Source organism: Syngnathoides biaculeatus, chromosome 13 (assembly GCF_019802595.1).
Source record: "Syngnathoides biaculeatus isolate LvHL_M chromosome 13, ASM1980259v1, whole genome shotgun sequence".
In the NCBI taxonomy this organism is placed as follows: Eukaryota; Metazoa; Chordata; class Actinopteri; order Syngnathiformes; family Syngnathidae; genus Syngnathoides; species Syngnathoides biaculeatus.
This window is the reverse complement of record NC_084652.1, coordinates 26,577,275-26,603,650: the sequence shown is the minus strand read 5'-3', so window position 1 is coordinate 26,603,650 and position 26,376 is coordinate 26,577,275. Positions and strand designations below refer to the sequence as shown.

General features: G+C 45.1%; 1 protein-coding gene across 4 annotated transcripts in view; it reads left to right on the top strand.

Moving 5' to 3' along the window:
* The first annotated feature begins 24,579 nt into the window (after positions 1 to 24,579).
* The window catches only part of tmem70 (transmembrane protein 70), a 65,147-nt gene continuing 63,350 nt past the window's right edge, over positions 24,580 to 26,376 (top strand). For 2 of the 4 annotated variants that reach the window (XR_009797710.1, XM_061839069.1), the window contains exon 1: positions 25,161 to 25,557. Coding sequence is in view for 3 of the 4 variants with exons in the window: in XM_061839069.1 (XP_061695053.1) it covers positions 25,273 to 25,557 (285 nt within the window). In the remaining variant the exon portion in view is untranslated. Of the gene's footprint in view, positions 24,676 to 24,986; positions 25,558 to 26,376 lie in introns of those variants that run through there. The other 2 variants (XM_061839071.1, XM_061839070.1) reach the window with 2 other exon arrangements.

Sequence of the window (26,376 nt, the reverse complement as noted above, 5' to 3'; positions counted from 1 at the left end):
ATGACAATGACCCGAAGCACACAGCTAGGAAAACCAAGGAGTGGCTCTGGAAGAAGCATATCAGGGTTCTGGAGTGGCCTAGCCAGTCTCCAGACCTAAACCCAATAGAAAATACTTGGAGGGAGCTGAAACTCCGTGTTTCTCAGCGACAGCCTAGAAACCTGTCTGATCTAGAGAAGATCTGTGTGGAGGAGTGGGCCAAAATCACTCCTGCAGTGTGTGTAAACCTTTTTGCAAACAAAGACTACTGTACCCAATCACCATTGGTTTTCTCAGGTGTTCAAATACTTATTTGCAGCTGTATCACACAAATAAATTAAAAAAATCATACATTGTAATTTCTGGATTTTTCTCTTTAGATTATCTCTCTCACAGTGGACATCTACAATGAAAATTTCAGACCCGTCCATGATTTCTAAGTGGGAAAACCTGTAATACAGCAGGCCGTTCAAATACATATTTTCTTCATTGTAAGTGTGTTAACAGTGTCAATTGTGCAAAGGGAGTAGTTTCAAGTGATGAATAATGCAGTCTACAAAATACAAATACATTATATATGTATATATACACACATGGCACGGCCTGTGTGGAGTTTCCATGTTCTCTCCGTGTCTGCGTGGGTTTCCTCCGGGCACTCTGGTTTCCTCCCATATCCCAAAATCATGCAAGATTAATTGAACACTCTAAATTTCCCCTAGGTGTGATTGTGAGTGTGGGTGTTTGTCTCGATGTGCCCTGCGATTGGCTGGCAACCAGTTCATGGTGTACCCCGCTTCCTGCCCATTGATAGCTGGGTTAGGCTCCAGCACTCCCCGTAAGGATAAGCGGCAAAGAAAATGGACGAATGGATAATTCTAATGTGATTTCTTGACAATTGACAATTTATTGACAATTGACAATTTCTCCACCACACCAGACTATGCAGTACCACAGTTCCTCTCTTGGTCCTCTGTCATAGGCTTTCTCTCGGTCTACAAAGTTATAATGTACCTCCTTCTGACCTTCTCTGTACTTTTCCACTAGCATCCTCAAGGCAAATAATGCATCTGTGGTACTCTTCCTAGGCATGAAACCATTCTGTTGCTCGCAGATACTTAATTCTGTCCTGACTCTAGCCTCTACTACTCTTTCCCATAACTTCATTGTGTGGCCCATTAACTTTATTCCACTGTAGTTCCCACAGCTCTGAACATCACCTTTGTTCTTAAAATCGGAACTAACACACTTTTCCTCCATTCTTTAGGCATCTTCTCAACCACTCATCTTCTGTTGGTTGGTCAAAAACTGTCATCAGGACAAAATGCCTTTCCATTTGTCATCCTTTGCAGTGCCTTTCTCACTTCCCCCTTACTAAGCATTGCCACTTCCTGATCTTTCACACTTGCCTCTTCTACTCTTCCTTTGCTCTCATTTTCTTCATTCATCAATTTTTTGAAGTTTTCTTTCCATCTATTTAGCACACTACTGGCACCAGTCAACACATTTCCATCTCTATCCTTAATCACTCTTTTCTACTCCACATCCTTCCCATCTCTTTCCCTCTGTCTGGCCAAAATGTAGAGATCCTTTTCTCCTTCTTTCATGTCAAACCTGGTGTACATGTCATCATATGCCTCTTATTTAGCCTTTGCCACCTCTACCTTTGCCCTGCGTCACATCTCAATGTACTCCATTTGCCTCTCCTCAGTCCTCGCAGTGTCGCACTTCTTCTTCGCTGAACTCTTTTCTTGTATGACTTTCTATAATTTGGGTTTCCACCACCAAGTCTCCTTTTTCCTTTTCCTACCAGAAGACACACCAAGTTCTCTCATGCCTGTTTCTCTGAATATCTTGGCTGTACTAGTCCAGTCTTCTAGGAGCTCCTCCTGGCTACCGAGAGCCTGTCTCACCTCTTTCAGAAAGGCCGCACAACATTCTTCCTTTCTCAGCTACCACCACGTGATTCTCTGCTCTGCCTTTGTCTTCTTAATCCACCACCAGAGTCACCCTACACACCACCATCCTATGCTGTCGAGCTACACTCTCCCCTACCACTACCTTATTGTCAGTAACCACCTTCAGATTACATTGTCTGCACAAGATGTGTGCTTCGACCCCCGCTCTTTTAGGTCACTATATGTTCCTTTCTCTTCAGAAAAAAATTGTTCACCACAGCCATTTCCATCCTTTTTGCGAAGTCCACCACTATCTGTCCCTCAAAGTTCCTTTCCTGGATGCCGTACTTACCCATCACCTCTTCATCACCCCTGTTTCCTTCACCAACATGTCCATAACAATCTGCACCAATCACAACTCCCTCTCTGCTCAGAACTACTTCATCTTCATCTAGTTCCTTCCAGAATTTCTCTTTCAACACTAGGTCACATCCTACCTGTGGGGCATAGCCGCGAATCACATTATACATACTACCCTCAATTTCAAATGTCAGCCTCATCACTAGCTCTAATACTCTTTTCACCTCCAAGACATTCTTAGCTAGCTCTTCCTTTAAAATAATCCCAACTCAATTTCTCTTCCCATCTACTCCATGGTAAAATAATTTAAACCCTTCTCCTTAACTTCTAGCCTCACTACCTTTCCACCTGATCTCTTGGGTGCACAGAATACCAACCTTTCTCCTCATCATCAAGTCAACCAACTCCTGAGCCTTCCTCTTCTTCTTCTGCCGACAAATTCGCTTTTCTCTTCTTCTTTGTCTTCGACTCACAGGAGCTGAATTCCCACCGACGTCCTATCGGTTAACAGTCCCGGGGGTTTTTTCCCCGGGCCATGACCGAACCAGTATGGTATTCTTTAGATGAACGGAACGCTCATACTTGTTTTGCATCGTTTTACATCTGATGCCCGAAGAAGAAGCCGGAAATGGTGTATAAGGCAGACAACTTCAGCAGCTGAATCGAGTGTATTTACCTCTTGTACAGGTGAAATTAGCTGGGTTTTTTTTCAGGATTTTTGTCAAAATGACGTCTTTTTGTGTTGCTCGATTTTGCTCGAATACTCGGAAGGATGGATTCAGTCATCACACGTTTCCAAAAGACCCGATTCGTCATGAAAAATTGATTGCACAGGTCCAAAGGACAATTGCTTTGTGGGTTCCAGATGACAGGAGTGTATAGAGCTAGTTAAAAAACAATAATGGGAGGCGGACTAATTTGTGTCACAGTTTATAACATATGTGTGAATTTAGAATAAATCCCCCTGGTCAAACCACCAAAATATAGCAAAGCTGTTGTGTTGCGTTTAAGACAATTTAATCCCACACAATACAATATAACGCAAAACAATAACAAACTTACACAAAAAAGAAGTACAAAGACAGTTTAGTAATGTGTAACACAAGCTAACTAACCAAACAACATATAGTCACCAAAGTCAAATGAATGTTCCAAACAGGCGAATGTTATTTATACCGAATGTTGGAAGTAGGTGAATGTTCCGCAAATGTCCAAAAGACAAAAGCAGCAGTGGTAGTGAGAAGCTTCATCGACAGCCATCCTCCTCCTTAAATAGGCACTTCTCAAACATGCCAAACATCCGCGTTAGATGGTGTAATGGAATCCTTCTCTCAGAACGTAAAAAAAAAATCCACTTCATAATGGCTGAATAAAGTACATAAGTAATAAAGTACATAAGAAAGGAAAATAAAGAGAAGAGTAAAGAATGAAAAACTAATATAACGTAATAGACAGACAAAATACAAGCTCTAGATTAATTTCAATAACATCCATGATATTTACTTCACCTGGCATGGGTCCTCCTGAGTACACTACATCCACAAGACTTGTAAAAGGGTTAAGAAATCTAACAATTATGGGCCAGTCATTTAGAATACTGTATTTCATCGGGTCCCTTGTCTTCCTCGTTTGCCCAGTCATCTGTTTCTGTAGTGGAGTTTGGTGTCTGTGGTGAAGTGATGCGCATGTCGTCTATATATGGCTCGAAACGATATGCTAAAATGGCCCCGGTAGCTTCATTCGCTTCTGAGATGTTTTCTTCCTCAAAAAGAGCTTCAGTCTCTGAAGGGGCATCAGAAAAATCTGCTTTTGCATTTGGCACAGCATGTTTTCAATGCAGAGGCCTCCAGTGTGACGTCTGCTCATGACGTCACAGACAAATACGGCTGCTGCTGTGATGCGCATTGTATCCAGTCAGACTGACGCAACTTTCCGCTTTTATAAACCTCTCCCATCTCACTTTTCATGACTGTTTTTATCATCAAAGTTATTGATATTATTTGTAGGTTTGATATGTCACACTTTAATTGTGAAATTAACCCTTGTGCAGACATAGGAATGTTGGTATTCATCCAATGAGATGTCGGGACCACTCATCCAACAAGCTATTTAAACATATTCTCTCTCTGTACCTGCTCAATTAAATGAATCTTTAACTATTCTGTATGTGGGCAGCATGGTGAGTCAGCTGGAAAGCGTTGGCCTCACAGTTCTGAGGTCCCGGGTTCAAACCTGGACCCACCTGTGTGGAGTTTGCATCTTCTCCCCGTGCCTGTGTGGGTTTTCTCTGGGCACTCCGGTTTCCTCCCACATCACAAAAACATGCAACATTAATTGGACACTCTAAATTGCCCCGAGGTGTGATTGTGAGTGTGGCTCTTTGTCTCTCTGTGCCCTATGATTGGCTGGCAACCAGTTCAGGGTGTACACCACCTCCTGCCCGTTGACAGCTGGGATAGGCTTCAGCACTCCCCACGATCCTTGTGATGATGGTGTCAAAGGTGCAAGCTACAGGTCAGATGGTGCATTGCGTTGGAGAGAATGACCCCCCCAACCTTTGATCTCTGCTTAAAGGGTATGGAAAGTGTTCAAATCGCCTTTTGCCCGAGCTTTTAAAGTGCCACTCACACCAAAAAGTACATTGTAAAATAGGTATCGTTATCAAAATTGCATATAATAGTAATCACTGTGGTGATAATACGAGTCAGAAAAAGTGAACTGGGAGCGTTTTATAAAAGTGAAAAGTTGCGTAAGTATGACTTGATGTCCCAGTGGTGGCCATATTGGGAGCGTTTTATTAAAGTAAAAAGTTGCGTAAGTATGACTTGATTTCCCGGTGGTGGCCATATTGTCTGAGACGTCATGTGAAAGCATCAGACTGCACTCTGGCATGCTGTGCCAAATGCAATGGCAGATGAACAAGAGCGATTTTCGTATTTTTGTGACGCCCCTTCTAAGACTGAAGCTCTTTCTGAGAAAGAGAACATCTCAGAAGTGAGTGAGGCGACCGGGGCCATTTTACGCAATCATTTCGGGTCATATTTAGATGATATGCAGCTGGTAAAGCGTTGGCATCACAGTTCTACAACCCGGGTTCAATCCCTGCCCCGCCTGTGTGGAGGAGTTTGCATGTTCTCCCGGTGCCTGCGTGGGTTTTCTCTGGACACTCCGGTTTCCTCCCACATCCCAAAAATATGCAACATTAATTGAACATACTAAATTCCCCCTAGGTGTTATTGTGAGTGCGACTGTTGTCTGTCTCTATGTGCCCTGCGATTGGTTGGCAACCAATTAAGGGTATACCCCGCCTCCTGCACGTTGACAGCTGGGATAGCCTCCAGCACTCCCCATGACCCTCGTGAGTATAACTGGCAAACAAAATGGATGGATGGATTTAGATGATATGCGTTCACTGGCACCGGACTCCTCATTGGACGAGAGAACCGCCGAAATATTCAAAATGACTGGGCCATAATTGTTCAATTTCCTAATCCTTTTACAAGTCTTGTGTATGTAGCGTACTCAGGAGGACCCATGCCGGGCGAAGTAAATACTTGAATACTACAGGGGTGCCCAGACACCGGTGGTCGGGGTTGGACTCCTTTCTCCTCCCTGCCCCCTGGTGTGACCGCATGTGCCTCCCTGCCTCATCACCTGATGTACTTCCGCGTCGGGGGAAATGGCGGCCCGCGCGCATCAACACGTTGAGCACCCTTGACTTACTATATATTACTATGCATAATTTATTAAGTTATTATGACGCAGATAGTTTTGTTACGTTCTGAGAGAAGGACTCCATCACACCATCGGACGCGGATTTCTAGAATGTTCCTATAAGGACGAGGATGGCTGTCGATGGAGTTTTTTTTATTAATACTGTTGCTTTCAGACAAGTACTAATTTACACAGACTCCACACTGCCTTCTTTCTTTTTGACATTTCTGGAATATTTGCTGGAAATAACATTTGCCTATTTGGAACATTGGATTCGACTACGCTACTAAACAGTCTTTGTTCTTCTATTTTTTTATTGTTTTGTGTTGTATTGTATTGTGTGTGATTAAATTGTATTAAATGCAATACAAGTGCTTTGTTATATTTTGCTGGATTGACCAAGGGGATTTATTCTAAATTCACACGTAAGATATGCTATGAACTGTGAGACAAATTAGTCCCCCACCGCAACTATTTTTTTTTATTAGGTCTACACACACCTAACTGTCATTTGGAACCCACAAAGCTCTTGTCCTTTGCATCTGTGAAATCCTTTTTCACAACGTATAAGGTCTTTTGGAAATGTGTGACGAGTGAATCCATCCTCCTGGTGTTCAAGCAAAATCCAGCAACACAACAAGCCAGCATTTTGGCTGACACGATGAAAAACAGGTCATTTCTCACCTGTACAAAAAGGTACGACTCCACTGCTGTCGGTGTCTGGAAAATACGTCACTTCCTGCTTCTTATTCAACTCAAAACAGTCGACGGAATTTTCATGGCAGGATATGAAAAAAAACAGATATACAGCAACATTCTGACGTGCTGTGAACAAACAGATGAGTCCATTCCGGCTGATTTTATTTTTATTTTTGGTTAAGAACGTACTAAATTCCATGTTTAGGTCTCAGTGGGACCTTAAACTGAATTTGAATCTGAAATCAGATATGAAGGAAACATATGTAGGTATCAATTATCAGCAAAAGTTGATCGCACATTGATGAATTCCCCGGAAAAACCCAAACACACAGCAGAAATTCCCGAGAAGACTGGTGACGTCACACCGAGACAAACAAACATGACCGCAGTGCAAGTTCAATCTGAGAATGACGATGAATTTTCCGATAATTCAAGCGATGAACATGGTTCTGAAGGGTCCCATGAAGATGGTGAAAAATACAAAGTATATAAAGGCGTTAAAGGCGATCAATGTGAGTCAGGTAGAGAGAACACAAGTTCAAATGCAGATGAAGCAGCTGGCCATGAAGGTGTCACTCAAGCAGTCAGACCCAGGGAGGAAAACATGCTTCGTGATGTAAACACTGACTGATGAGCATTTGTGAAGTTGTTGTTATTTTTAATTTGGCCATAAACTGATAAATAGAAATTGCTTAGCTATCCTGAATTAATATTTGAAGTTTTCAGTCTTGTTTTAAAATTATGTGAAGGCGCCGTATTTTTTCTGAACATTTTGAGACCAAGTAGCTGGAGTCTAAGTTGCTATATTTCCACAAATAATCATCTTAAGGAACAAAATATGTTTAAAAAGTCTTCACGTTAATTTGAGAGCAAGGGCTGGTCTTAACTTGCTTCACCATAAATATATTTTCACATGGTAAACTGATGCCAAATCTTGTGACTTCTGAGAGCCATAACCAGACAGTACCCAGAATTGTCCATTCCCATTTTAGTCACAATTTTCCTAAAATGTCATGAGGAAAACCACTGACCTTTATCTGGAAAGCTGTAAACTGGTGTCTCATCCACCCATCCATTATCAAAGCCGTTTATCCTCATAAGAGTCATGGGAAAGCTGAAGCCTATCCCAGCCAGCTTCGGGCGAAAGGCAGACTACACCAACTGGTCGCCAGTCAGTCGCAGGGTGGATTTCGACACCATCACTGAGCAGGAATCGATCCCATGCTGTGCACACCAAAGTCAGGCATGTGTACCACTACACCATCAGTGACCCACTAAATGCTAAAAGTATAAATTTAATTGGAGTGGATGGTTCTGTGTACTGGACTGATATGGGTCTTTGAGCTATAGAAGTTTGTGAATGTGAACAGATTTTTTTATGTATGTACAAGCTGCATACCGATGAAAACAACATATTAAATCAATAATATAAGCACCGACTGAATTTTCACTACACGAGTAAGAACTATTTTAAAAATTATGCTTTCTCCTAATTAGCCCACCTTTTTGCCATTTACATTCAGATGATTGGAAATAATGAATTTCATCCATCAATCCATTTTCTTGGCCACTTATCCTCACATGCGTCACGGCAGTGCGGGAGCCTATCCTAGCTGTCAACAGGGAGTAGGCAGGGTCCACCCTAAACTGGTTGCCAGCCAAAGCAGGGCCCATAGAGACAAACAGCCCCACTCACAATCACACCTCGGGGCAATTTAGAGTGTCCAATTAATGTTGCATGCTTTTGGGACATGAAAGGAAACCGGAGTGCCCGGAGAAAACCCACGGAGGCACGGGGAGAACATGCAAACTCCACATGGGAGGATCGAACCCTGGACTTCAGAACTGTGAGGCCAACACGTTGTAGCTGCTCCACCATGCCACCAAAATAAAGAATGATTTACATTATTGTTCTTTCTAAAAGCAGCATTAGTCCAGCCAATGCTTGTTCAAACAAAGTCCCATTCAGTAAAATTGTTACGTGAGTATATATTCTTATTTTCAGGTCATTGAGCCATACTCCTATGGACAGCTTGTGAGAAGGTGTTGGGGAATCTTAAGTAGAAATAACCGCATCCTATTTCCATACTACTGTGTGCCAAAGATTCGTGACACCTTTCCTAAGCCAGAAGGCCAAGAGTACACAGGATTTAAATGGTCTACATCCTGAATATTTTTGTGTTGTTTAAGTCTGAACATTTTTATGTATATCTTTGAATATAAAATAGACACACCCCAGAACTAAAATCATGGGATTTTTACTGAACTGTATGCTCACATTGTGTATAAATATGTTTCTCTCGTAACATTGACACATAAATGCTTATTTGGTGTTTCACTATGAGGATCTTGAGACCACCTGAGGTTGAACTACATGTTGCAGTATCTTATCTGCTGTCAGAAAGATATCTGTGTTTCTTTCTCATGAACAAGCACTTCATCAGTTTGGCAATTTTGGGAATGTGTCAAAGATGGAGATTCAGCATCTGCTGGTTCAATGTCAACCTCTTGTGCAGAAGATGCTTCCTGCAACATCTGTAAGATATGTAAAAGAAAGTTTATAAAATCAGAAAAATATATAGATAAAGCACAGGTTTAGGAGAACCGGCTCGACACTGAGCCCCTCCCGGATGACCAAGCTTCTCACCCTATCTCTAAGGGAGAGCCCGGACACCCTGCAGAGGAAACTAATTTCGGCCGCTTGTATCCAGGATCTTGTTTTTTCGGTCACGACCCACAGCAAATGCCCATAGGTGAGGGTAGGAATGTAGATTGATTGGTAAATTGATAGCTTTGCCTTTTGAGCGAGCTCCCTCTTACCACAACGGACCAATACAAAGGCCGCATCACTGCAGATGCTGCACCGATCTGTCTGTCGATCTCCTGCCCCATTCTCACTCTTCCATCACAAGAACCCAAGATACTTGAACTCCTTGACTGGAGAGGGCACGCCACCTTTTTCCGACAGAGGACCATAGTCTTGGATTTGTAGGTGGTGATTCTCATTCCAGCCGCTTCACACTCAGCTCCAGTGAGAGCTGGAGATCACGGATTGATGAAGTCAACAGAACCACATCATCTGCAAAGAGCAGAGATGCGATGCTGAGGCCGCCAAACCGGATACCCTCTATGCCTCGGCTATGCCTAGAAATTCTGTCCATAAAAGTTATGAACAAAATCATTGGCAAAGAGCAGCATGGGGGAGTCCAACTTTCACTGGAAATGGGTCCAACTTATTGCTGGCATGTTACCCTTTCGGGCTGTGCCGAGCCCCATGTTTAGAGCCCCGGCCACCAGGCACTTGCTTTCGAGTCCCACCTCCAGGCCTGGCTCCAGAGGCGGGGCCCCAGTAACCCGTGTTCGGGAAAGGGAAACCAAGATCCAATTTTTGTCATCATCGGGGTTTTGGAGTCATACTTTGTCTGGTCCCTCACCTAGGAAATGTTTTCCATGGGTGACCCTATCAGGGGCATGAAGCCCCAGACAACTCAGCTACAAGGATCATCGGGACACACAAACCCCTCCAACACGATAAGGTGACAGGTCGAGGAGGGGACCAGTTCACGTTATAAAGTATTTCACATGTTGTCTTCTTCCACACCGGCCAAGTCACAATGCTCCGTCACGCAGGGAACACTCTCTCCATGTATGTGAGACTATCATTCCACCTCACTGAAAGGAAAGGAATAATTGGCTTTGACTGGTAATGAATCAGGTCAGCAGTGTTTCCGCCCATAGGCACAGACAGCCCATGTAGTGAATGATGCCACTTTGAGCATCTGCGACATTAGAGCAACTTGGTCTGACACACCACCAAACAAAGATGTCTTGCCCTGCCAGGGATTGACACTAATCAGGAAAATTGAGCCCTTTGTATTTCAGAGTATAAGCGTAAAACAGGAAATACCAGGATAACTGCATACTTTTTGTTATCTTATCAATGTTCTTAAGATATTAATTGTGACTGCACGGCAAAATTGAAAACACACATTTAACGCCCTGAGGTGTCTTCCCACATTCCAAAATCTCACATGGTAAGTTAATTGAAGGCTCTCAATTATCCATAAGTGTGGATGTGAGAATGAATAGCTGCCTCTTTGTGACCTGAGATTGTGTGGCAACTGGTTCAAAATGTGCCTAACTTCTTGCCCACAGTTAGCTGGATAGGCACATCGTCTGAAATTATCATTTACCATATCATTTTTTGTACCAAATATATTTCCAAAGATGCTTTTGACATGACAATTTTGCCAGATGTTGGGAACAACCCAAATAATTCATACATACAAAGAAAATACGAGAAATAATTAGCAATTTATCCTCCAAAAGGTTGCGGGAGTGCTGGAGCTTATTCCAGGTGTCACCAGGCAGGGGAGAACGTTGAACTGATTGGCAGCCAATCGCACGGCACATGTAAATGGACAATTGTCGCACTCATAATCACACCTAGGGGCAATTTAGAGTGTCCAATTAATGTTGCATTTTTTTGGGATGTGATAGGAAACCGTAGTGCCCGGAGAAAACCCACGCAGGTATGGGGAGACCATGAAAACTCCACACAGGGAGTGCCGGGATTGAACCCTGTGAAGCCGATGCTTTCCAGCTGCTCCACTGTGCCACCAAAACAATAGTAAGAATCAGAATCAGTTGGAGTTGATATTTGACTCGCTAATCTTTGGGGTACGGGAGGATGTTATTGTTTCACATTTTCTTTTAAATTGTTTAATGCATCAAACATTTGTTGCAGTCATTTCCAAATGATGTAACTCCTTGAGAAATAAAATCATGAGCACAAAGTTTGAGATTGTAGCATTCTTTTAAATTAAACTTTTGATACCTTAACTTCTGCCATAAACGTGTCGTTTCATGGTTTTGATTTCCGCAATGGCTCATATGTTGACTTGGGTCAATAAGATATTCTGCTATCAGAATCGTATCCATTGTCTCCATTATTCTTCATGTTCTTTACCTTATCAAAAATGAGACAGAAACCTTAGTGTAGAACTAAACACAGAAAAAGAAAATATTTTGTTAGCCTTGGATATGGTTTGAAAAATCCAGCCCTATGGGGGCACTAGCCACTGCAATATTGAGGCCGGTCTCAAGCCCGGATAAATGCAGAGAGTTGCATCAGATCATGTAGTCCTTTATACGATCAGTGCTCATGAAGTAGCCATCAGCCTAAAAAACGTTGGTAACCCCTGATTTACCTTATCAAATGACACACTGAGATCCAACAAGACCAAAATTGTCACCTTTCCTGAATCAGTATTCATTAGCACTTTGATCAGAGCAGATTCGGAAGAGTGATGAGGTTGGAAACATGATTGCCATGACCAGAACACGAGGCTTCATCCAAAATACATGACTCACGAGACCAGGTACAGTTTGTGAAGCGTCTTTATTCAGTCCAAGGTTGAAACACAGGGCGGCAGTCCAAACAAGCAGCAGTGTCAGAATCAGTAGGCAAAGAGGAAGGGATATCAACGAGGCAGGGTTTGGTATACAGAGCATCAAAAGCAAGGAAATGGAGTTGCGGGAACGTGACATGAAGTACAACGATCTGGCAAGGACCACACCGCACACGTGGCAACATATACGGAACGTAATTACTGAGACGAGACCCAGGCAAGCACATCTGCTCATCAGAGCAGGTGCATGCCAGGTCGAGGACAGACAGACTCATGACACTGATTGAAATTAGCCAAAAAGTCAATTTAAATTAAAGAAATTGCTGAATTGATTAGCTATGAAAGGGAGATTACAAACATCTTACTTACACTGAAGCGTCCACTGAGCTTGTCAACCACAACAAAGTGCAAGTATTATTGAGGTTCTGACTGATGATTTCAGAAAAGTGTTTCTGTCTAGCTCTGACTAACTCTTGGTTCAAACTACAAAGACACTGTCTGTAGAGGTCAAATTTGGAGTTTAGTTTTTCCCCACTTAAATTTTGCGTTCCTACACTTTGACCATCATTGTGCTCCTTCATGGTATTTTAGGTCGCCTCAAGATGGTCTTGGTTTGAACAGGAGCAACAGCATTCATGAAATTTGAGATTTTTGAGGTGAAATTGTCCAAAAGTTCAACAACTGTCCCAGCCTTCAACATTTGCGGAACAGCTCCATTCTCCAAAAACTTTGTGGAAGTAGTGTCATTGATTTCTTAATAGAGATAGAGGCTGTATGAACTTTTGCAAGAATCTGTAATTTAAAGAATACATTATTGTCGGAAACAGCCATATCCTTCATTTCAGTTGATAGAAATTCTACATCTTAGAGATGACCAGGTCTAAGATGTGACCTTGAGTGTGAGTTGGACTACAGTGTATGTAGTATATGTTGAGAGAGGTCAAATGTTTCGAGTATGGCAGATTTCTTTGGATTTTTTTTCCATGTTATTGTCAACATGAATGTTAAAGTCTCCCATTAGGACAAAATAAATGTTGTCAGTACAAATAAATCACAGTAGATCTGAAAAATCATCCATACATTTTCTATTGGGTCTTGGAGGTCTATAAATTATTAATACCATAACCTTTGGGTCACCTTTAAATAAAAAACACAGATATTCAAAAGACCTCAAATCCATCAATCCATTTTACGAGCCGCTTACCCTCACACAGGTTACGGGAATGCTGGACCGTATCCCAGCTGTCATCGGGTAGGTGCAGGTTACAACCTGAACTGGTTGCCAGTCAATCACAGGCCACAGAGAGACAAACAACAGGAGTAATTATAGCCACACCCAAGGAGTGCCCAGAGAAACCCCACACAGGTATGGGGAGAACGCTCTACAGCTGCAAAGTTTAATTTCTCTACACTGAAATAATGACTTAAAAATACCAGCAACACCACTGCTTTATTTTCTTATTTGACACATTCCTAAAATAAAAATTTGTTGGTGTTGCCTAAAATAGTATGAGAGCTACTTTCTGTAAACCGTGGTTCATTTAAAAACAAAAGATCATCGGTTGCAATGGTCATTAATCAACACTGATTTATTACCCAGAGACCTGATATTAAAAGGAGCTAGTCTCACAGAGATAATTGGAGACAATGGTTTGATAGATTCACATTTTATCCTCTTCAGGTTTGTAGTTCTACCGTTTTTGTGCCATGATGTGCCATAAACGTTCTGTCCCTTGTAATTACAGGAATAAAAAATGCCGGATCTCCATAGGGGTCTGAGTTATTCCGGAACAGGCCCCGCAGATAGCAGTGAGATTCGCAGATAATATTCTTGATGGGTGGAGAAGGGCCCTTTCACATCTCATTAGATGGTTGGTTCAGAGAGGACGAATAGGAGGAAGATCATGGCGTGGTGTGGGCTCGACTCCAAGACTGACATTAGTCTTCACCCTATCAGTTAAGTGATTCTATGACTGTGCATGCAACGAGTTAACTTCTCCACAAGGTGCTTGAACATTTTCCAATTCATTCATTTTGTGGGTAATGGCTTTTGCGTTGGTCAGAAAAATACTTGGCAGTGGTGGTCTGTGCGGTTGCTTCCTTAGCTAAGCACCAAGGCCTGACCGAAATCCTTCCTTTTGTTTTTGCTCCCTCCGCCTTCTCCATCACTTCCTGGCCAGACCGACTATCCATAGAGATCCCAGTGGTCACACAATGTCTTCTGGAATTTTGTTTTTCTTTTGAGACTCGTCATTTATTAGTGAATTATGCTTCAGTCGCCGGTCAATCAGGTCCATAGGTGATTGGCTCCACAAAAATCTACAAATAGCGCCAAAGTAATGAAAAAGAAAAAGCACCAAACTGGATAGAAGGTAGAAGCGCCGCTGCACCCGTGTGCGCCACCATATTCACTCTTGTACGCACTCAGTTTTGCATTGGGCTTGACTCCAATGGGACAGGGAGAGGTGTGGGTGATTGAAAATGCTGCCTCATCTCACTTGTCATTTGCTCCTCCAATTGTTTAGTTGACCCTAATGTAATAATAATAATAATAATGACCACTCATGTCGTCTCTTATCTCTTGTTCCTCCAATTGTTTGGGAGCAACTGCATCCTTTCGTCCTTAAGATGTGTGAACATTGCCACTGTTTTCTTTTCTTTTGAATGATGTAAACGGCAAAAAAAAAAAAAAAAAAAAAAAATGTCGGGAGCCTAGAACTTAACCCCTTGTCTATTTCGAAAGAAACTGTCTGCCTTGTAAATATGTTTATACTACCAAAAAAGAAGCAGAAATTGTCAATGAAACTTACAGTTAGTGCACTGCACACCACTAACCACTTATTTCATTGACGAAGTCTCAAGAAACGTTCATCTTGTCACGTCCTATCTGAACGAGAGGTAGGACCCAAATGCAGGAACTCGGAAGACGCAAGGTAGTTCAAGAAGAGACACGTTTATTGTATGCAAAGTTCGGGGATCGAGCAGGCAGTCCGGTGCACGGGGAAACAACGCAGGCAGAAGTGTCAAGGAATCAGGCTTACAAGGTTGGTCGGAGAACGGACGAAGGTCGGTACACACAGGTTCAGTCAGGAATACGAGAGTGCTGGAACGGGACATAAAGCTCAACGAACTGGCGGAGGACCAGTCGTCACCGGGTCCTATCTATACGGGGGATGATCAGGCCGCATGAGGCACAGGTGTGTGCCTCCCAATCAGCGCAGCCGCACAGCTCGTGCTGAAGCGGCAGGATCATGACAGTACCCCCCCCCCCCGCCCCTCATAGGCACGGCTCCCAGACGTGCCTAAACGAAAAAAACAGACACTAATTAACACAGGCAGGGGTGGGCGGAAGGGGATCCGGAGGAGGGCACGCCCCCCCCCGAACCCCAGACTGGTGGCCATCCAGGCCACCAAACACGAGGCGTCCAGGCGGACAGGTCAGGAGGACGACCCGGACGCCAAGCACCAGGGTCCCCACGGGGCGATTCGGGCAGACGACCTCTGTGAGGAACCAAACGGCGAGGCAGGAACCAGAACGAGGCAGGCCACTGCTCCAGACGAGAACCTCCCACGCCGTCGTTGCAAGACGACCAGGGATTGGTCGCCAACGAGGCCAGGTCCTGAAGCACCTGGGCGAACTCAGGAGCGAAGAAGATGATGGAGAGCAGGACCAGAGCCATGACCGCCACCCCGAAGTCTCTCCAGCTCCTGGGTGGCTCCACAGAACTCCCCAGCGCCTGCTGGACAGGAACGAGAGAAGGCGGCGCCAGTACCGCCCCCTCCTGGACAGCAACGAGAGAAGGCGGCGCCAGTACCGCCCCCTCCTGGACAGCAACGAGAGAAGGCGGCGCCAGTACCGCCCCCTCCTGGACAGCAACGAGAGAAGGCGGCGCCAGTACCGCCCCCTCCTGGACAGCAACGAGAGAAGGCGGCGCCAGTACCGCCCCCTCCTGGACAGCAACGAGAGAAGGCGGCGCCAGTACCGCCCACTCCTGGACAGCAACGAGAGAAGGCGGCGCCAGTACCGCCCACTCCTGGACAGCAACTTGAGAAGGCGGCGCCAGTACCGCCCCCTCCTGGACAGCAACTTCAGAAGGCGGCGCCAGTGCCGCCCCCTCCTGGACAGCAACTTGAGAAGGCGGCGCCAGTGCCGCCCCCTCCTGGACAGCAACGTGAGAAGGCGGCACCAGTGCCGCCCCCTCCTGGACAGCAACGTGAGAAGGCGGCGCCGTCGCCGCCCCCTCCTGGTCAGCAACTTGAGAAGGCGGCACCATCGCCGCCCCCTCCTGGACAGCAACGTGAGAAGGCGGCGCCGTCGCCGCCCCCTCCTGGACAGGAACGTGAGAAGGCGGCGCCGTCGACGCCCCCTCCTGGACAGGAACGTGAGAAGGCGGCGCCGTCGACGCCCCCTCCTGGACAGGAACGTGAGAAGGCGGCGCCGTCGCCGCCCCCTCCTGGACAGGAACGTGAGAAGGCGGCGCCGTCGCCGCCCCCTCCTGGACAGGAACGTGAGAAGGCGGCGCCGTCGCCGCCCCCTCCTGGACAGGAACGTGAGAAGGCGGCGCCGTCGCCGCCCCCTCCTGGACAGGAACGTGAGAAGGCGGCGCCGTCGCCGCCCCCTCCTGGACAGGAACGTGAGAAGGCGGCGCCGTCGCCGCCCCCTCCTGGACAGGAACGTGAGAAGGCGGCGCCGTCGCCGCCCCCTCCTGGACAGGAACGTGAGAAGGCGGCGCCGTCGCCGCCCCCTCCTGGACAGGAACGTGAGAAGGCGGCGCCGTCGCCGCCCCCTCCTGGACAGGAACGTGAGAAGGCGGCGCCGTCGCCGCCCCCTCCTGGACAGGAACGTGAGAAGGCGGCGCCGTCGCCGCCCCCTCCTAGACAGGAACGTGAGAAGGCGGCGCCGTCGCCGCCCCCTCCTGGACAGGAACGTGAGAAGGCGGCGCCGTCGCCGCCCCCTCCTGGACAGGAACGTGAGAAGGCGGCGCCGTCGCCGCCCCCTCCTGGACAGGAACGTGAGAAGGCGGCGCCGTCGCCGCCCCCTCCTGGACAGGAACGTGAGAAGGCGGCGCCGTCGCCGCCCCCTCCTGGACAGGAACGTGAGAAGGCGGCGCCGTCGCCGCCCCCTCCTGGACAGGAACATGAGAAAGCGGCGCCGTCACCGCCCCCTCCTGGACAGGAACGTGAGAAGGCGGCACCGTCGCCGCCCCCTCCTGGACAGGAACGTGAGGGCGTGCCCGTCGCCGACAGAGCAGGAGTGTGGAGCGTCCGCGGGCCGGTCGCCACTGCCACTCCAGAGCACGGACGAGAAGCGGCTGTGGAGACGTCACCACCTTCTGGACAGCAACGTGAGGCGGCATCGGGTCGGTCCCCACTGCGTCGCACATAATAGCAAGTTCCCATATTGCATAGCGTAAGCGCACAAATAACAATCATTAACACGATCAAGGGTGGCAAGAAAGTAGTACGCGCAGTGGAGGACATTCCTGTGAAGATGTCCCACCAATGATGAGCTGACGCCTGTTGTACTAATTTAGCGGCATGCACTACTTCCCCTTTTACTACCATAGTTGACACCATGAGACTGGAAATGTTAGACGCATGTGACTTGATGAGTTTTTGGATGTCTGTAGAACTCTCCAATGCGCATTTGAATCGTTCCAGAGACACTGACCAGGGGGAGCGTAATACCGCCCACTGGACCGCAGTCAACCTGCGGGACTCCGAATAGTTAGTCAAACGATACGTCATGTTTCCCCAGCGCCATATGTGTACATCTTGAAGGCATCCTACAAAAGGAACCGAAGGTACTTGTGAGTTATTTTGTGTTGTAGCCACACAGAGAGTATGCGGTCCAACTTGCCACAGCATCTCTCTGGCTGGCTCCCTAGTCCAATCTAGTACAACCTCTGAGTCGGTTAGGCACGGATTCGAATACGCATGTTGTAATCTGCAAGCCAACCCTTGGTCTGTTAAATCACATAAATCTGATTTAAAGGTTTTGTTGGTTTTTGGTTCAAACCACTCTCCGTCCATGTGTAAAAATCAATATCCACTTGTCGTTATAACAGGCAAAACCTGATATTTACAAACCACCTTTGTTGTCGTCACGTTGTACTGGGTCCAATACCCCGTACATTTATTTTTGTTACATTTGGTATGTTCGGGATGTAATGTCAACCACAAAGAGTCGGAAATGTTCCAAACCTTCCGCCACTCTTGATAATTTCCCGACGTAACTATCCTTAGAAACGACTCCTTTTGAGCCGCAGCGTGTAGAGTTTGAATACTACATACTGTCCAGGTACTCTGTTCTGTCAAGTTCTGAAGCACTTTGTCTGCTTCGTCCCATAATTTGATATCCCAATTAAACACTGTTTTCCAAAGTTTTGCATTTTCTTTTTGTCCCACCAGAGCTTTAGGAAGCCAAACCCCTATTTGATGCAAGGCCCTGGCAGAGTGTTCTCCAGTATTGGACAGCATGGTCCTAGTTACCTCATTATCAGCAGTATTTGCCAATCCCAATACGGTTCCCGAGCCGAATCCTCCATCTCCCTTCATAGTTTGTACTACAGGTTTTGGAATTTCCTGTACCGATGTCATATTACAGGGTTTAATCACCAATTGAGCCAATTTGCTTCCTTTTTCCAAAATCAAGGGTTGGTATGCGAACAATTTGCATATTATTACAATTTCCCCTTGGTAATCCGCGTCGACTACCCCTGCTTGGATGGTTAACCCTTTCAGGGATAAACCACTCCTTGGTAGAACATGACCATATGTCCCTTTCGGACATTGTAGTCCCAACCCCGTTCTCACAATTTGGATTTCTTGTGGGAGGATGGTTTCTGTATTTAGGGTCCGCAAATCCAGTCCAGCAGAGCCTGGCGTGGCTTTTACCGGAATTTCCGCATTTGGATCTATTTTCCACATTTTAATGGTGCCCTCAGTGCTTACCGTTTCTTGATTGGAGATCATCCGGATGAGTGGGGTTACTCCGGATCCCACCGGCCGGTTGTTGAGTTGTTCAACCGACAACTCCAATTGTTCTCGCCATTTATTGAGGGTTCTGTCAGAAGCATTTTTCCTCATTGTTTCCTTCAATAACCCATTCATACGTTCAATTAATCCTGCAGCTTGTGGGTGATATGGAATGTGATAAATCCATTCCACGTTTTGTTCCTGAGACCATTTTCGCACCGCATTTCCTGTGAAATGGGTTCCGTTGTCTGATTGTATTTGGAGGGGTGTTCCATAATACCCTTTAATCAAATTCAAGCACTTAATGGTGCTATTCTGATTGGCATGTTTGCATGGGTGTACCACCAATACTCCTGAGAAGGTGTCAACAGCAGTACACACAAATTTGCACCCTTTTGATAGGGGCATCGGGCCAATGAAATCGATTTGCCAAATTTGTCCTGAACTTTTCCCTCTATGCAACTGTCCTTGGACATGTTGTGGGACTCCCCTCTTTTGATGTTGGCATTCCTCGCAATTCATGATTGCATTTTTGACATCATCCAATTTTAAATCAATTCCCCGGTCTCTTGCCCACTGCAGTGTTCCTTGAACGCCCCAGTGTCCTGCCTTGTAGTGCGCCCACCTCGCAAGGCCAGGGCTCGACTCTCGCTCGACCACCATGATTTTCCCTAGTTGGTCGGCAGCTTGGTTGTGTAGGGCTTCCGCATTTGTACGGTTAGTGTGTGCATCGACATGTGACACAGTTATGGGAATTTTCTTTGCCTTTTCCCATATCTGTGCCCATAGTTCTTTGCTCCACACTTCCTTGCTGTGTATCTTCCAATTAGTAGCATGCCATGTTGGCATCCATGTTAGTAGTCCTTGTACCACTGACCATGAGCCTGAATACAGGTGGACTCCCATGGGTCCTACCTGCATTATTACCATGTGCACAGCTTTTAGCTCAGCCCACTGACTGCTCTTTCCTTCTCCCATTTCTTCTAGGGATTGTCCTGCTTGTGGATTGAACGCCCCAGCTTTCCACTTTCGCTTGCCGGCATGATACTGACAAGAACCATCTGTAAACCAGGCATTTTGTTTCTCATTGTCGGTTAATTCATCCCACTTTTTCCCAGCTTTCACCGGGGATTCTTCCAGAGGCTTCACCTCGAATGGGACCTCATCCTTCTCAGGAACGTCTGCAATTTGCTCGTGCAACATTGACACGCCTTTTATTCCTGGTTTCACTCGCTCTGAAATGTACCATTTCCATTTTATGATGCTTGCCTCCTGTGCAGTCCCTATCCTGTGGGTGGTGGGATTACTCATCACCCAGGTCAATAAAGGAATATGGGTTCTCATTATTACTTCATGACCTACTGTCTGTGCTTCGGTCTCTACTAGCGCCCAATAACATGCTAGTAGTTGTTTTTCAAAAGGAGTATATTTTATCCCTGCGTCAGTCAGTTTTCGTGACCAAAAGCCAAGAGGCTTTCTGATTTTCCCCTGCTTTTGCCACAAACTCCAATTTGCGTAGTCGTTTAACGCAGACACCTGTAGCTCCACAGGTCCTGATTGCATTTTCCCCAAAGATACTGCCTGTTGAATGGCCTCTTTTGCCAATTCAAACGATGTCTGTTGTTCAGGCCCCCAATCAAAATCCTCCTTTTTCCTAGTACATTTGTACAAGGTTTGGAGAATTTGTCCCAAATGGGGAATGTGGTGTCTCCAAAACCCAAAGAGCCCAATGTATTTTTGAGCGTCCTTTTTACTGTGTGGCACTGGGAAGTTTGCCACCTTTTCTTTTGCTTTGGTTGTAATCTCTCTTTCCCCCTTGTTCCAAATTATCCCCAGAAATTTGGCAGTCTGGGGAGTCTTATCCAAACATCCTTTTATGACATTGCTGGTTATTCAAAGCTATTGCGATCGTCTTTTAGGTTATACAAAGCTATTGCGAAACATATACGAAGCTATTGCGAAACATATACGAAGCTGTTGCGAAACATCTTTTAATTATGGAAAAACAACACAATAAAATTCTTCTTACTTCAAAATGGGAGAGGTCATCTTATAAAAACCTCAGCATCCAAACATTACACTTATGTCATGGTGTAAATGAAATCTTGCTTCAGTACCTCTGATTGCTGCTTGAGAACATCCAGGACCCCTATATGTATAATGACAGATTTCACAGTTGAGTGTAGATTAATGATCTCCAGGATTTTTTGGAGAGATATGGCGTAATTGGGTAAAAATGCAGACCTATGGTGGCAGAAGCCAATACAATCTGTTAGGCCGATCCCAAGCCCGGATAAATGCAGAAAATTGCGTCAGGAAGGGCATCCGGCGTAAAACTGTGCCAAACAAATATGAGCTCTCATCTAAAGAATCCCATACCGGATCTGTCGTGGGGTGAACAACGCCCAGCACCGCTAACCTGCAGGGCGTAGGCGGAAATTAAGCTCTTGTGGGTCGAAGACAGAGAAGAGGAGGAAAGTGGATTCGTCAGCACAAGAAGAAGAGGAATGCACAGAGCCTACAACTGAGTGTAGGGACTTTGACAGGAAAAGCTCAGGAGTTGGTTGACATGATGATTAGGAGAAAGGTTGATATATTGTGCATCCAAGAGAGCAGGTGGAATGGTTGGAAGGCTAGAAGTTTAGGAGCAAGATTTAAATTATTTTACCATGGAGTAGATGGGAAGAGAAATGAAATAGGGATTATTTTGAAGGTAGAGCTGGCTAAGAGTGTCGTGGAGGTGGAAAAAAACAGGATTATATTTTGTGCAGACGATGTCATTTGAAGGAGGTTACTGACTGTAAGGTAGTGGTACGGGAGAGTGTAGCTCGACAGCACAGGAAGGTAGTATGAAGGATGAATCTGGTGGTGGGTAGGAAGATTAAGAAGGCAAAAGTTGAGCAGAGAACCATGTGGTGGAAGCTGAGAAAGGAAAAATGTTGTGCAGCCTTTCTGAAAGAGGTGAGACAAGCTCTCGATGGCTCGGAGGAGCTCCTAGAAGACTTGTCTAGTACAGCCAAGGTGATCAGAGAAATAGACTTGGTAGTGGAAACCCAAATTACAGAAAGTCATACAAGAAAAGAGTTGACAGAAGAAGAAGTGCGACACTGCAAGGACTTAGGAGAGGCGAAAGGAATACATTGAGATACGACGTAGGGCAAAAGTAGAGGTGGCGAGGCTAAACAAGAGGCATATCATGACATGTACACCAGGTTGGACATGAAAGAAGGAGAAAAGGATCTCGACACGTTGATCAGACAGAGGGAAAGAGATGGGAAGGATGTGGAGTAGGAAAGAGTGATTAAGGATAGAGATGGAAATGTGTTGACTGGTGCCAGTAGTGTGCTCAATAGATGTAAAGAATAATTTGAGAAGTTGATGAATGAAGAAAATGAGAGAGAAGGAAGAGTAGAATAGGCAAGTGTGAAGGATCAGGAAGTGGCAATGATTATTAAGGGGGACGTTATAAAAGCACGAGAGGTTGAAAAATGGAAAGGCAGTTCCTGTTGACATATATGTGGAATTATGAAAGCAATTTGGAAAGGTAGCTGTGGAGGTTTTGACCAACTTATTCAACGGAATACTACCGGGCGACAATATGTCTGAAGAAAGAAGGAAAGTTGTGCTAGTTCCCATTTTTAAGAACAAAGGCAATGTTCACAGCTGTAGGAAGAATAGAGGAATAAAATTGATGAGCCACAAATTGAAGCTATGGGAAAGAGTAGTGGAGGCTAGACTCAGAACAGAAATAAGTATCTGCGAGCAACAGTGTGGTTTCATGCCTAGGAAGAGTACCACAGATGCATTATTTGCCTTGAGGATGCTAATGGAAAAGAGGAGGTCAGAAAGCGATACATTGTGTCTTTGTGGATCTTGAGAAAGCCTATGACAGAGTACCAAGAAAGGAACTGTGGTACTGCATGCGGAATTCTGGTGTGGCGGAGAAATATTTTAGAATAGTACAGGACATGTATGACAGCAGCAGAACAATGGTGAGGTATACCGTAGGTGTGACAGAAACATTTAAGGTGGAAGTGGGACTGCATCAGGGATCAGCTCTGAGCCCCTTCATGTTTTCTGTGGGAATGGATAGGCTGACAGATGATGTTAGACTGGAATCCCCTTGGACCATGATGCTCGCAGATGATATCATGATATGCAGTGAAAGCAGGGAGCAGGTGGAGGAACAATTAGAAAGATGGATACATGCACTAGAAAGGAGAGGAATGAAATTTGCCAAAGTAATACACAATATATGTGCATGAATGAGAGGGGTGGAGGGGGAAGACTGAGGCTACAGGGACAAAAGATAGCGAGGGTGGAGGACTTCAAATACTTAGGGTCAACAATCCAGAGCAATGGGAAGTGTGGTAAATGAAGAAACGGGTCCAAGCAGGGTGGAACAGTTGGCAGAAGGTGTCTGGTGTGTTATGTGAAAGAAGAGTCTCTACTAGGATGAAAGGCAAAGTTTATAAAACTATAAAACAAAAGTGAGGCCAGTCATGATGTACGGATTACAAACAGTGGCGCTGAAGAGACAACAGGAAGTAGAACAAGACGTGGTAGACATGAAGATGCTGAGGTTCTCACGAGGAGTCAGCAGGTTGGATAGGATTAGCAATGAGCTCATTGGAGGGACAGCCAAAGTTGGATGTTTTGGAGACAAGGTTTGAGAGAGCAGACTTTGATGTTTTGGACATGTCCAGAGGTGAGAGAGTGATTATATTGGTAGAAGGGTGCTGGGGATGGAGCTGCCAAAAGAGCAAGAGGAAAACCACAGAGATGGTTGATGGATGTTGTGAGGGAAGACATGAGGGCAGTTAGTGTTAGAGAGGATGTCGTCATCAATCCCACATCTATACTCTTAAGGTTACCTCAATCCCTCAGAATCCATTCCATGTTTGATGTATCTTTGCTGAAATCTGTCTCCACGAGTGCTCTTGGCCCTTTAGCCAACACCCCGCCCCCACCCCACACACATACACCCCCATCTCTGGAAGCTCATCCAGGATGATTCACTGATACACCAAAAGAGACTTTTATGAGGAAACCTGGTCGGACACCATTCGGCATCTGTTGAAGAGAGGTAATTGTGGTGATCTGCAGTGTGCCTCGCTTGCAGAGCATGGGCAGTGGTGTGTTCCTGTCTCAAATGACACGTAGGTGTGTATGCAGCTACTAAATAAAATAATAGTTTGGGGCAGACAACATAATTTGTCTCTCATAACGTAACAAAAGATCCGTGACCATATGACAGGCGTCCTAATGGGTCGATGTGCATGTCGTACGGCTTCCGCGTCGGCGCGAAGTCAAAAGTTCTCAAGATATCATTTCTGTACCGATACTGCAAACATCAATTACCCTATTAAATGGACAGTTTTCCAATTACGCCATCTTGTGTGTCACAGAGTTCAAAGAACAGAGGTGATAGGTGAAGCGTGAAGTTTTTTTCTATTGTTAATTCATTCGATTGGTCTAAGGGCGGTGGTGACACACAAGATTGAACCCTATCCATAACTGCAACTAGTTACACTGGGGCTAAAAATAAAGCTGGGGCTCTGGATAAAAAGTAGTCATTCATAAATTTCAGGATAAGTAATGTTACCTCAGCTCAAGTTCAAGCCAACGGCCAAATGAAGGTTAGTGAAGCACATTTACCGGTGAAAAGTTACTTCTTTGCGACCACCTGTACGGTTTTGACAGCCAGCAGCACAACATGAATTAACCATATTGACACCAAAAAAGTTAAACCTTGCGTATTCCAACTAAATTTTATGATATTATATTTCACAATGTCGGATGTCAACTCTTGTGAAATCGTACCCAAAGCAATGTTTTGCCCTGACAGGAACGGGAAAAGGGGTCCGTCCGAGGTCTGTTTTTTATTCTACAGAATTGCTCCTGTCTGATGAAAGCTGGGATAGCCTCCAGCACCACCCACGAGCCTTGTGAGGATAAACAGCTCGGAAAATGGATGGACTACTCTCAAATGCTAGGCAAATAAGTATCAGTCATTGGATACAATGATTTTTGACAGACAGCTAAATGTGAACATCAGTGCATACTATTGCTTGCCAAAGCACATGATGTTCAATTTGTCACGTTGACTCGTAGTTTGACAAAGTGATTGACTGTGACATAATGGCGGCCGCTTTGACATATGCGGAAAGGAGACAAATTCACAGTGTCAACTCCATGTTTACGCTCAAGGCGGCGGGGGCGTTGGGTAAGAGAAGATGTTTGACGTAGAAGAAGAAGATGGGCGGAAGTTCTTCGCGTTTCTGGTTGCGCCTCTGGTATTCGATATCGGCAGTACAGTATTTAGCGGTCATTTGCAGAGCAGAATGCTTTCTCTCAGTGGTGTTTTGAGTACCCGAGTTCGTTTTATTGCGAACTCGTTCAGTACAACACGTACTGTTTGCATGCGACCTGGAGGCCAAACGAGCGTGTCATGTTTTGGCCGACTGATAGGAAATAATCTCCATGCTGTCAGGAGCTCATCGCTTCAACTGAAATTCAAGGTATGGACTGGTAGCAAGGACGCAATATAAACTAAACATCCCGAGACCTTCACTTGAACAGTCTCGACAGGGGTCGGAAAAGTCGCAAAAATTTACACAATTGTAAATTAATGCCTCTAAAAATATTTTTGAAGTCCGGCAGTGGTGCCCTGAGATGAAAATAATTTTAAAATTAATTTCTTGATCATACTGGTAACTCAAAACATGTATCAAAAGTCACCCTTTCCTATATGAAATGTTTGGAAATGCCATCCATCTGTCCACCATCTGTCCACAATAATATAACTCATGTTTGAAGCATGCGAACTCATATATATTCCGTTTTAGTTCGGTTAATCTTCATTCCTCTCCTTTCCATTGCGTGTCTCCATCTTCTATTCTTCCTGGTTTCACTGCATATAATAATGAAAAAAATACATTATTCTATTTTTATTCTATTCTTCCAGCCACCCAAGCATTTTTGTGATTTGAATGGAAAAAAATAACACTTAATATTGTACTTTGTAAAAACATTCCATATAACAATTAATTTGAATTAAAAACATCTTATTTGTCACAATTTCTACAGCAGTACAATTTAGGGAGTACAGTGTTCCCTCGTTATTTGCAGGAGTTACATTCCCAACCCCCTGTGAAAAATGAAAATCTGTGAATTGATGCAGTATAGACTGTTTTCGACCATGTGACTACATCTGGGGCACCTGGCCATGTTGGATGCGTTCACTATACTGATGCGCTGTTCATTCTAATGCTTTTGCATATAGACTGGAGTTACACAAATGTTTGTACGACTATTAAAAGTGACGCATGATGGCTAAA